Source organism: Phyllobates terribilis, unplaced genomic scaffold (assembly GCF_046119375.1).
Source record: "Phyllobates terribilis strain yellow unplaced genomic scaffold, ASM4611937v1 Scaffold_9__5_contigs__length_417890890, whole genome shotgun sequence".
Classification (NCBI taxonomy): Eukaryota; Metazoa; Chordata; class Amphibia; order Anura; family Dendrobatidae; genus Phyllobates; species Phyllobates terribilis.
In genome coordinates this window covers 150,484,120-150,496,686 of record NW_027362769.1, presented here as the reverse complement: position 1 = coordinate 150,496,686, position 12,567 = coordinate 150,484,120, and the positions used below count along the sequence as shown (strand labels likewise).

Below are 12,567 nucleotides of genomic sequence, written 5' to 3'. Positions count from 1 at the left end.
CCCCAACTCCAGGTGATGACTTGTATGTCCGGAAAGCAGTAAGACGAGCCATGCAAAAAATGACACCGGGTGATGATATGGAGGCATTTTTGACTGTGTTTGAGAGGGTGGCAGATCAGGAGAAGCTACCGCCAGAGCAGTGGTCAGAGGTGATGGCCCCCTATCTGACTGGTGAGCACCAGAAGGCTTATTATGACCTGGCCTTGCAAGATGCCCAGGAATATGTTAAAATAAAAACTGCAATACCGGCACGTGCTGGAGTGACTATGTCAGTCAGAGCCCAAAGGTTTCACCACTGGGCGTATTATGGTGATAAACCCCATTGCTCCCAAATTTTCGACCTTCTGCATCTTGTACAGAAGTGGCTGAGCCGGAGTCCTCCACTCCAGCCCAGATGGTCGAGCGGGTTGTCATTGCCTACTCCCCTACCTGCTATTCTCCATTAGGAAAGTTCCCCAGGCCTCTACAGGGTTCTCACCCTTTGAGTTGATTTAGGGATTGCACCTTCGGGGACTGTTGGACTTTGCGAAGGAGACCTGGGAGGCCGAGATAACACCCCAGCGGACTGTCATCGAGCATGCGGCCCAGATGCAAGATCGGATCGCAAGGATGATGCCAATTGTAAGGGAAAGTCACCTTCAAGCCCAAGAGGCCCAGGCAATGGTCTACAATCGGTGATCGAGACTGAGACAATTTAGCCCTGGAGACCGGGTGTTGGTGTTGATCCCCACGGTGGAGAGCAAATTCATAGCCAAGTGGCAAGGGCCATACGAGGTCGAGAAGTTGATTAACATCAACTACAAGGTCTACCAACCAGGGAGAAGAAAGCCGTATCAGGTGTACCACATTAACATGCTCATGCCTTGGCGAGACAGAGGGCCGGTGGAAGCTATGTGCCTGGGGGCCCATCCCGAAGCCCGAGTCGAGGATGTCACCGTGGCAGAGACATTGTCACCGGCTCAGAAGCAACAGTGCTGAAAGCTGTTTCAGCGGAACCGGAACCTGTTTTCGGAGATGCCAGGTTGTACACAGGTGGTCCAGCATATAATCTTGACGGAGCAGCATGTGAGGGTGAATCAGAGGCTCTACCGGATTCCAGAAGCCTGCCGTGAGGTTATCTCCAAAGTTGTGAGGAGAATGTTGAGCCTGGGTGTCATCGAGGAGTCAAAAAGCGTCTGGTCTATCCCCATTGTCCTTGTGCCGAAACCGGATGGAGAATGGCGATTCTGTAATGACTACAGGAAGCTGAATGAGGTGTCGAAGTTCGACGCGTATCCGATGCCCTGCGTCGATGAGCTCATTGAGAGGCTAGGGTCAGCCAGATATATCACCACCTTGGACCTAATGAAAGGATACTGGCAAATTCTCCTGTCCCCAAGTGCCAAGGAGAAGAATGCTTTCTCTACTCCTGACTGGTGCTTTCAGTACACCAGGATGCCGTTCGGTTTACAGGGAGCCCAAGCTACCTTCAAGAGGGCCATGGACCGGATTCTAGCCTCTCTCAAAAAGTATGCCGCAGTTTACCTGGATGACATTGTGATCTTCAGCCCGGATTGGGGAAGTCACCTGCCGAAGATCCAGGCGGTACTTGATGCACTGAGGAAGGCTGGGCTTACAATAAACCTAAAGAAGTGCGCCATGGGAAAAAGAGGCAAAATCCTTGGGCTATATCGTTGGAAGAGTCAAAATCAAGCTGCAAATCAATAAGGTAGAGGTGTGGCACCCCAGGAGTCCGGTTGCCACAGTGGCATTGCCTCCCTCACAAGGGGGTGATGCCATGCCTGGAAGCAAGGAGGGGTCCCCTAATCAGGTTTTGCTAGCATGCAGCACTTTCCTGGCTCCAGACCAGCAAGGGGAGCTCCTCCCCTTAGCAACTGGGATCTGGAGGCGGGGTAAGTTAGAGTTAGTGAGGAGTTGAATACAGGACAGCGAAGAGGAAAGACCTGGGGAGTGGAGCTGCACGGCAGCTCACCCCAGAGAGGAGCGTAGAAGAACCGGACACCGGAGTCCGAGGTTGTGGGGCACTGAAGGCCCAGCAGCAGAAACCGGAGGGCAGAAGACTGGAGGTCTCCTGGCCCCATCAGACGCCCGGAGGCTCAGCAGCACATAGGGCCCAGCACCGCCACGTGGGAGTGACACTCCAGGAAGGCCCGAGCTGCCTGCCATACGGGTGAGCACAAAGACGTTTTACTCAGGGACGAGGGCCACAGCAAGACTATAAGCAGCAGGGCCAAAGAGATTAGCGCAAAGGGAAGGCCTCCAACTTCACCTGGCGAGGTGGATTCCCAACTTGCTTCCAGGCCGCCCGGACCTCTACTACCAGCTAGTACCCGTGCCCCGGTCTGCCTAACCACCGCAAGTAAAGATAAGAGGAAACCGCCATTAAGTTGTGGACTGATTATTAACTGCGCCATCCCCTGCACTACACTGCACAGCAACATCTATAACATCACCACTTGCTGCCTGGAGCTAAGCTCTGCCTCTGGAGAGCTGTCCCAACTCTGCTGTGTCATCATCAGCTCCAGACTATCTGCACCGCAGCGGCGGCCCCATATAGCCGTACACCACAAGTGGCATCACGAATTATACGTATATATATATATATATATATATCTATATATATCTATAATCTCCTTTCAATAATCCCCCTTTTTATTGACCGTCCTGGGTCACGGACCGGGTCACCTCCACTGTGACATCCCCTGCACCGACCGGCCCGGCACCGAGTACCCCACGGCCCAGGGGGCACGTCATAGAGGCAATCCAAAATTGTTCGCAACCAGCCTCCAAGAAACAGGTTTGGGCATTTCTGAGAATTCTGGGGTACTATCGGCGATTTACCCCGAATTTCACCATGATAACTGCACCCCTGACCGACCTGCTTAAAGGGACGAAGACGATGATGGCCAAATGGTCGGCGGAAGCAGAGGGTTCAATCCAGGAATTAAAGTTTGCCCTATGTTAGTGTGTCACCCCAGGTCTGGATGCCACAAATATTAAAGGCTGTGTCTGAGAGCAGGAGGGAGGTTCCCTGGTCAGGGACGATTAGCCAGCAGCACCTCCTGTCCCAGGCCAGTAGGGGGAGCAGGCTGCCCATATAAAAGCTGGAACTGGGGCAGGGTTAGAGAGACCAGACCCCACTTCTGAAGTGACCAGAAGGGTTCCTTAGAGGAAGGGACAGGTCAGCAGCAGCTGAGGAGTCCGTGAGGCAGAGGAGAGACTGCAAGCCAGGGACAGAGGCGACGAGAGCCGGTCCTGGCTGAGAGAAGTACACAACCGGACATTGGGGTCCGAGGCTGTCAGGGTTGCAAGCCCAGCAGCAGAGACCCAACCCGCAAGGGATTTCAGGTCCCTTGGCCTAAGAAGCCTGGAGGCTCCGCCACACAGAGGGACCAGTACAGCGAGGAGAAAGCAAAAGGTACCCAAGGCCCGAGTCGCAAGCCATACAGGCAAAGTACATGGCCAGCTCAGGGACGTGGGCTATTACACCACGAAAAGGGGGATAGTCAGCAAGAGCATAGAGAGAGAATGGTAGGCCTACACACTCACCCTGACCAGTGGGGCTCGCCCGAATGCTCTCAGATACCCAGGCCCACTCCTAACCGGTACTCCTGTTGGGTCAGTAATAACATCTGCAATAAAGACCCTGGACTGTTTGAAGCGGACTCTGAACTCTTACTATTGCGGCCTGCACTATCACCCCCAGCATTCACCTACACTGCCCTGAGGCTACACTCTTCCCGTGGGGAGTTATCCTACCCCTGTGCTGCACACCAACACCAGCCTCAGCGGTCTGCCTCGCAGCGGCGGTTACCCCTGACCGCAATCCACGGGTGGCGTAGTCGGACATTCACAAAACACTGATAAATAGACTGCCACAGCATTTGGTCTGACCACCCTGAGCTACGGGATCGGGTTGCCACTACTACCCCCAGCATCGCAGAGAAGCCCAGTCCCGGGTGCCCCACGGCCCAGGGGGCGAGTCATTAGCAGCTGGTCTTGATTGCTCATGACTTAAATAAGGAGTTTGTGGTCCACGCGGACGCCTCGGAGGTCAGGTTGGGAGCCATGTTTTCCCAAGAAGAGAATGAGGAAGAACATTCCATCCTGTATCTAAGCAGTAAACTCTCTGCCTGTGAGAAGAACTATGCCATCGTAGAAAAACAGTGCTTGACCGTCAAGTGGGAGGTTGACACCCTGAGATACTATGTGTTAGGCCGAAAGTTCAGGCTAGTATCAGATCATGCGCCCCTGAGATGGATGAGGGAAAGGAAGGGGAAGAATGCCCGGGTGACTAGGTGGTTGTTTGCATTCCAGGACTTTAATTTTCATGTGGAGCACAGGCCAGGGAAACTACATAGTAATGCAGATGTCTTGTCCAAACTACCCTGCTTAGCGAGTGAAGGTGCCAAAACCCCTGGCTTTGGGCACAGGGGGGGGGGGGGATATCTGAAGAAGTCACTGGTAAAGTGATATAGGGAAGACATGTTTCACGAAGGCTACTATTAGAATCTATGAATTAAAACCATGAAGTTTGCTTCAGCATGTTATTTGCTGAGAGGGTTAAACCTCCATTTTAAAAGGGAGTGTTTTTGTGAATGACCATTGTGAAGTATGGGAGATCATTCAACATATCTCCACCTCAGGGTGTGGTCTGGGGTTTAAATACAAGGCCTGCTGAGGAATTAGGAGTTCAGTAGGTCTGGAGAGAGGAACTCCAAATCTGTTTGTGTGGAGCTATCCTGAATCATGTGGAGTTGCTGAACTCTGAGCAGGTGGATTCCTGCTACCACAAAGACTGTGCTTTTGTGTTACCATTTTCATTTGTTTTCCTGTTGTGCCCAAAAGGGCCATGTTTTCTTTTATGGACTCCGTGTTGGGTTATGCTGCATTTTAATAAACCAACCAGAAGTTTTAAAGAGACAGCATACCTGTGTCTACCTCAGTGGCAAGTAGCTCACTCAGCTGCACACGATAAGATATCGATACAGAGAGAGAGTGAGAGAGAGAGTAAAAGCAGGTTCCAGCCAAGGTATGAGTCACCTCTGGCAGACTTGGAAACTAGTCCACCTTTATGTAGAATTATAATCATGAACTACCTCCAATACAAATGTAAATTTGTGGGCCTCATTCCCACTACCTTGCTGTGAGAGCTAATGAACCTGACTGACAGCTGCAGCTTATACTGAGCAGTGTGAAATCTCAGCAGCAGCGGGGAGGAGGGACACTGAGGAGCTATCAGGCTAAGTGGGCAATGATTGAGATTCAACCTTCACAAAGGACTATGCCAAAGAGTTTCATGGAAAAGTACACCAATCTAATCAAGTCTAAGAGATCTATTTCATAATGAATGAACTTTGCAATCTGGTGATCCCCTTTTGTTAGCTATTTAATTGGTGAAAACAAATTGCCTTGCATTCAGAATGCTCTACGAAATATGATTGGCGTATATCAATCATTTTAATTTTTTTTTTTTATATACTTTTAGGTGTAGCTAAAGCCATCTTTGATGCAGCAGGTGATAACGTAAAGGAAGAATGTGAACGTCTAGGTATGTCAGCTTTCCTTATATATTACCACCTTTTTAGTGTTGTGTGAAAAAAAATAAGATTTCTGCGGCGGTCCATTTCCACACTACAATTTGTTGCCACTGTAGTTCTGATAGTGATGCCAGCTCAGGCTCAGAGTAAAGCAATGCCAGCTCAGGCTCAGAGTAAAGCAATGCCAGCTCAGGCTCAGAGTTCAGCAGTACTGGCATAGTGTGGTATACTGTATATCAAGAGATATGTTGGGATTTTTAACTACTAATTGAACATTTTACATTGTTGGTGTCTGTGGTGGAGACAGACTGAGAGCTGACCACGTTCAGCTCATCACATGATGCCATGCTTGCGGTTCTCATTTAGCAATCGTGTGCGATTTACCAAGTTGTGAAATATTTGAGGGCTGACAGTAGAGAAGTTTGGCAATGTTTCAGGAAACATCGGCTTCTGAGTGTGCAATGCTTCTGTTTAGGTAGAAGGTGCGTCCTCCAAGTCAATTCCTGAGGTGGGCCCAATGTAGAGATCTGTCCCTTACGTTTGCTTTTGGCTTAAAAGAGTTGTCCAGTCTTAAATTACAAGTCTGCAGTCACTCTGTCATACCTCCCAACTTTTTCAGAAAAGAAAGGGGGACAAACTATGCGGCGGACAAAATTTAACATTTCTTTCTACCCTGGCAGGAGGAGATATCGGGGAAAAGGATAGGAGCGATTCATTTTTGCTGCAATTTTTATGTCTTTTCCACCTTATTTGATGTGTTTTTAATGGTTTTTTTTATAGTACAGAAAAGCTTTGATTCTGCACTTACTTTTTTTTTTTATCTCCAGATTTTTACATGCATTTTTTTTTTTAGGCTTCACATAGAAGGTGACGCGCCCAGGGGATGGGGAACGACTCGGCGCCCGGGCCTTGTTGTTGCCTGACCTTGGGGGGATGTCGCGGTGGTCGGCTCCCGGGCCCGTACCCTGGGGTCACTCTTAAAAGAAGGGGGAAAGTTATATGGGATAGGGGAATGTTCGTGACGCCACCCGTGGTGTCTGGTGAGGATCACCTGCGCTGCGACAGTCCTCTGAGGCCGGTGTTTAGGCAGCTTAGTTGGTACGACTCCCCACAGGTGGAGCGGGGCCTCAGGGCAGTGTAGGAGAAGGAATGCAGGACAGAGGGGACCCAGTCGGGTCAGAGGAAGAATAGGCATACTCACAATAGTTCACTTCAGTACATTTACTGGTGGTGTTTCTGGCACGGTCCAGTGTACTTCAGGGTGAAGGATCCATATCAGGACTCTCCCCAGTGAGCGGGTGTGGGGCCTCCTGATCCTTGCCTTTCCTTGATAAGTTTCTGACCTGCCTGGAGATAGGCCTAAGTTGGTCTCTGTCTTGCACCTGCTGACCTGGTGGTAGGGCCTTCTGTTGGAGATCACACTCCCTGGTCTCTTGGGACTCCTGACCCTGGTACGTAATCAGCTTTTGGTGTTCCTGGGACATATAGTTCGCCAGGGGTTCCGGTTGTTTCTGCTGGATGTAAGGAATCCCTGCAGACGCGGACCCGGTGTCCGGTAAATAGTTTTGGGGTGAGCTGGTTAAGCTCCTCTGCCCCCTATGTTGCTTGCTTACTCCACTTGCCTTAGGCCACGCTCGGGGCTGTCACTAGGCTTCACACGGGCAGTAGGCCTCGCTACTCTTCACCGCTCTTTTGGCGTCAGCACGCCCTAGGCTCACTAACTTGAGCTCTCTGAGTCTGGACTGAACTGACTGAGCTCCACTGCAGGCTAGCTTCTGCAGGAACTCCTCTCAAGAGACTGCACTTTCTCACAGACTGACCTTCTCACAGGCTGTAGACTCTAGACTGTGGACTCCAGACTGAGCTGCCTGGCTCCACCTTCCCTTCATATATCCCTAACGGGCTCCCTCTGCTGGTCTGAGGTGGAAGGTGGACGTGTATGAATGCTATGAGGGCCTCTTGTGGAGAAGTCCGTCCATGCACCCCTTTGGGATCTGTGGCACCAATGCGCAGCAGGGCGCCACATTCCCCCCTAGCAAAGCTCAGTACTCCCGGACTGAAGTAATTTTTTTATAACGGGTAACAACAATAACTCTTCCCTTTATGGGAGGCACTTTGCTTGAATGTTGCATAATAAAACATTATAAATAATAAATATATACATACATACAATAAGCAACCTCAGAATTGAAGTCTGTTCCGGTGAGGTCCCCTGACAGGGTGTCCATCTCACGGGTAAAGTGCAAGGTAGCTTGAGGGACCTGTCCAAAGCAAACCCTCAACGTAGGCCTGGGGTGGCTGCAGGGCATGGTGATCCTGAGTTGGACCTCCACTTCTGCCACACCAGACAGGTTTTTGTTCTGAGGTCACCTAAAGGGGCACTCCAGGGAGTGCAATTATTTACAGCAAACAGTTTTTGGGCTGCACACAGTCCTCAGCCACAAAGTTCTTTATGTACCCTTACGGGTAACTAGAGATAACAAGGGAAGTGTCCATATCACTTAAATTGTCTATTAGTAAGGCAAAGTACATATCAAGATACACATACATGAAAATACACAAGACAATACCCCAGGGGCAACTATCTACACTGTCAGACTTTCCTTCTCTATTCTCTGTATCTGACAGGGGTCTGACCTCGTGTGCTACGTGTCGACCTACGTGGTACTGGGATGCGTGAGGCACTAGTGTTTGCACTACCTCCCATTCTGTCAGTTCTAAGTGTTGGGGGACTGCAGGGTTGCCTTAACCTCTCTACAGGACTGGCAAGTATACCATTGACAGGGCCTTCTTGCTCTGCTCCAGCCGGGGATCCTTCTTCGGGGATTCTTCTTGAGCAGGCTCTTCTGAAGCACTTACAGGTTCTACTTGCTGTGGAGGGTCTTCTGGCTGTTGAAAGAAGTGGATCACAGGTATTATTACTGCTCCTCCTAGTTGAGACCAATCTGCCGGGAAATCTCCTAAGTCAGTATGGAGTACTGCTTCTTTAGGCTCCTCCGGTACGGTGAGAGGCACTTCTTCTTGGGGCTTTAGCAGGTCTGGACACAACTTCAGATGGTCTCTAGATACCGTTGCAGTCGTTATTCCTCCATCTTTGCTAATCAAATAGGTCTTCCTGCTATCAAATCTTGAATCCAACACAGTGTAGGGTTCTCTCTCCCACCAGTCATCAAGTCTGCGGCCTCTCCCTTTCCTCCTCAACACCACCTCTCCTGGTGTGAAGGGTTCTGCGGGCGCACCTTTATTGTAATGGGCTTCCTGCTTGTCCCCTACCCGAGTGAGACTGTCTTCGACACAGGCCTGTACTCTTCTGTACTGCTCCTGTCTGGTCATGTCCCAGTCCTCAGTGGACATATCTGCTTCTGGTTCTACTACACCAAGCTCCAGGTCCATGGGCAACTTTCCGGGTCTTGCTCGCATGAGATATGCTGGAGTACAATTGGTGGAACTCACAGGTATGTGGTTGTACAGATCTACCAGGTCAGGTAGTAGGTCTGGCCACTAATTTCTCTCCTCTAGTGGTAAGGTCTTCAGCAGGTCGATGACGATGATATTCATCTTTTCACAGAGACCGTTGGTTTGGGGGTGGTACGGTGTAGTCCGGATCTTTTTACACCCGTACAGATGTCAGAACTCCTTGAACAATTCGGCTTCAAAGGCTGAGCCTTGATCTGTCAGCACCTATCCATGGGGCCTGCAGAAGTACGCCTGAAACGTCTTCGCGGCAGTTTCTGCCGTCAGATCCTTGACGGGGGCGACCACCAGGAACCGGGAGTAGTGATCCACCATGGTCAGGGCATAGGAATATCCTGACTTGCTGGGTGACAGCTTGACATGATCCAGGGCCACGATCTCCAAAGGTCGAGTTGTCTTGATGGGTTGCAGGGGTGCCTTCTGGCTGCTGTAGTCTTTTCTTCTGAGGCTACAGGGTCCACAATTCCGGCACCACCTCTCAATGGAACTGCGCATTCCTACCCAATAAAACCGACACTTCAGCGGGGTCTCTAGCTTCTTCCAGCCAAAGTGCCCCGCCTGATCGTGGTAGGCTTCCAACACCATCTGGATGTCTGTCTTGGGCACCACTATCTGCCATACCATCTCATGGGTTTTGGGGTTGACGTACCTCCGGCACAGTTTCTCTCTATAGATGAACAGCCGGCTCTTCTCATTCCACAGCTACTTGGCTTTTAGAGACGCGTCCTTCTCCAGGGAGGAACCTCCCTGGATTATCAGCTCTTTGATACGGCTGACAACCGGGTCGCTGTCCTGGGTCTCCTTCCAGCTGTAGACTCTACACTGTGGACTCCAGACTGAGCTGCCTGGCTCCACCTTCCCTTTATATATCCCTAACGGGCTCCCTCTGCTGGTCTGAGGTGGAAGGTGGAGGTGTATGAATGCTATGAGGGCCTCTTGTGGAGAAGTCCGTCCATGCACCCCTCTTGGATCTGTGGCACCAATGCGCAGCAGGGCGACACAAAGGCTCTAGAGAAAAACACCAACACCACACGGTTCAGCAGTGTCTTTAGGGGCACAGTTTTCATGAAATCACATTTACTTTGCCTGTACAGTTAAACACAGCACAATTTCTGTGCAAAAAAAAAAAGCAGCAGGAAAAAAACGCAGCATTTTGCCACATGTGAACACGGCCTAAGTGTCCAAGCAAAGTGGATGTAGTTTCATGGAAATAGCGTTCTTGATGCATCTAAATACTGTTTTCTACTGTGCGGTTTTGGTGCAATTTTTCCTCTATAGGCTTCTATATGGGGTCGGAAAAAAAGTATGTTAAAAAAAAAAAAAGTGTAAACTCAAAGCTTTTCTGTGCTAACATGCATCAAATAAGGGGAAAAACGCATAAAAGAAACGCAGCAAACACGCAATAATTAGAAAAGATTGTTATTGCATCGTGTGATGCGGAAACCTGCAGAAAAACGCAACATTTAGACTACGTGTGAACAAGGCATCAGCGTCACATTTTTCTTACAATTTTTATGGGCTTAATGGAAATTAAAAAATCAATCATGACATTTTTTTACACCATTTACTGATCACCATAAATAATCTGATCAGTGTTGTACGAGTTACAGGGATACAAATATGTCCATGTTTTTTGCTTATTTGTGATTTTTTAATTTTGTTAAAAAAGCTCAGCAAGAATGACATTTAAATGTTTTTCATTATTCTTTTTAGTAATTTTATAAGAAGAAAAAAATTATTTTTACTGTACCTTAGAATAGAGGGACTTATAAATACACTCCTATGTACAATATATCTCTATGAACCAGTACAATTTGCCTATGGTTCACAGCCTGCAATGCTGATTCAAGTTTACAAAATTCTACTGTGCTGATCAGTGCAGGCTGTAGCTCATACTTTTCGCTTCTTCCTGCAATGATACAGGTTGTGGGTTCATTTTCTGGGGAGACCAGATCACAAAAAAGAAGTATAATTAATGTAAATGTGTGCAGAGATGCCGGCCCCGTCCCAGAGGAGGAAGTTACGGAGGAGCAATGAAGATGCCGGAGAGAAGAGAGAGTGAGTGGAAGTCAGGACAAAGCTCTGACCTGCCGGGATAGCAGGACTGACCCCTCAAATCAACATAGTCCTGCTGAATCTGGGACAGTTGGGTGCTATGCTGTGTGACTGCAAACTTGTGAATCCTCACATCAAGCGCACTGTGGACTGTGAGGATTCTCTGGTGCCGGAACCCGAAGCGGGGTAATGTGACTGCAAGTATTTGATATGCATACTTCCAGCCACATTCCGACTAGACTTTCAGACCTCCCTCAGTACACTTGCATCTAGTAGGAATGTGGCTGGGAGTTTGCATATCACATACTTGTGGTTATATAACTGTCGCTCCCAGCACCAGAAAATCCTCAGTCTGCAGTCATGATATTTTGTCATGAACATTCAACATTCATGACAAAATGGTTAATATTTCGGTATTTTTTTGGCTATACAATTGTGAAATAATTGTGTCTTTCAGTTAAACTCCCTAATGATGGCTTTATTGTAACCTCAGCTGGAAATATGAAGTGCCGCAAAATAATTCATCTAATTGCAGTACAATCACATAACATTGTGGCCTCAGTGACAAAGGCTCTTAAAGCCTGTGATGAAAACGACATGGCGACTGTAAGTCTCCCAGCAATGGGAACAGGTAAGTAATGTTTCTTCACACTGAAATGTTAACGTATTTATCTGTCAATGTATTTGTCTCTGTTCACTGGCGGGCACAGACAGAGAGCCATGTACAAGAACAAAATATGGGTCATTTGCAGTCCAATAGCTCATGATAATGCACAATTACAAATATTTTGGAGGTAATAATGGACCCACTTACCTACTGGGCACATTTGCAGCTGCACAGCTTGCACCAATGATATGTCCTCCCCTGTCTCTGTTCAGATCTGTGTCGAAGGCTCCATCATATCTGATGGAGGAAAAAAGTAATTACCGTAATCAAAATAACATCAGCGGAACCCAACACATCTCTCTGTAAGTCAACGTGGTCCATTGGGCATCGGTAATACAACGGATCTGGCACTGTGTCATGGTTTCTGTTTAGTCAAACTGGTAAACTGCGGCAGCGCATATTTATGGTGTTGATTTCAGTTGGCTGACTGAGCAAATGTGCAGCCAAATGTTGGGTGCCTGAGAGTAAGCCACCGGTTGAGACCATGGAGAAAAGACCAAAATGGTTTTCAACACTTCTGTCTTCTCTGGTTTCACATACAAAGCACTCAGAGAGCACCGCTCCATTTATTGGCCCAGATGGGTAGGAGGATAACTACACCCAACTTAAGCCTAAGGGTATGTACACATGACGTCTTTTCCAGGTGGATTGCACCTGAAAAAGAGCAAAACAAATAAAAGACAAAAAAAGAACATATGCATAGCAATGTAACAACAATTTGCTGTATATACTTTAAAGGGGTTTTTCCCACAAACAAAAGTTTACATTTTAATCAATAGATCTTTGAGTAATAATAAGTTCCACAATTGGATATGTTTACAAAAATGTTCC

At 48.5% G+C, this 12,567-nt stretch overlaps 1 protein-coding gene across 2 annotated transcripts in view; it reads left to right on the top strand.

The window, feature by feature from the left end:
* LOC141160887 (protein mono-ADP-ribosyltransferase PARP15-like) overlaps positions 1–12,567 on the top strand; it is a 108,834-nt gene that overhangs the window by 53,144 nt on the left and 43,123 nt on the right. For both annotated transcript variants that reach the window (XM_073645691.1, XM_073645690.1), the window contains 2 exons: positions 5,489–5,551; positions 11,527–11,700. In XM_073645691.1, coding sequence (XP_073501792.1) covers positions 5,489–5,551; positions 11,527–11,700 — 237 coding nt within the window. The remainder of the gene's footprint in view (positions 1–5,488; positions 5,552–11,526; positions 11,701–12,567) is intronic.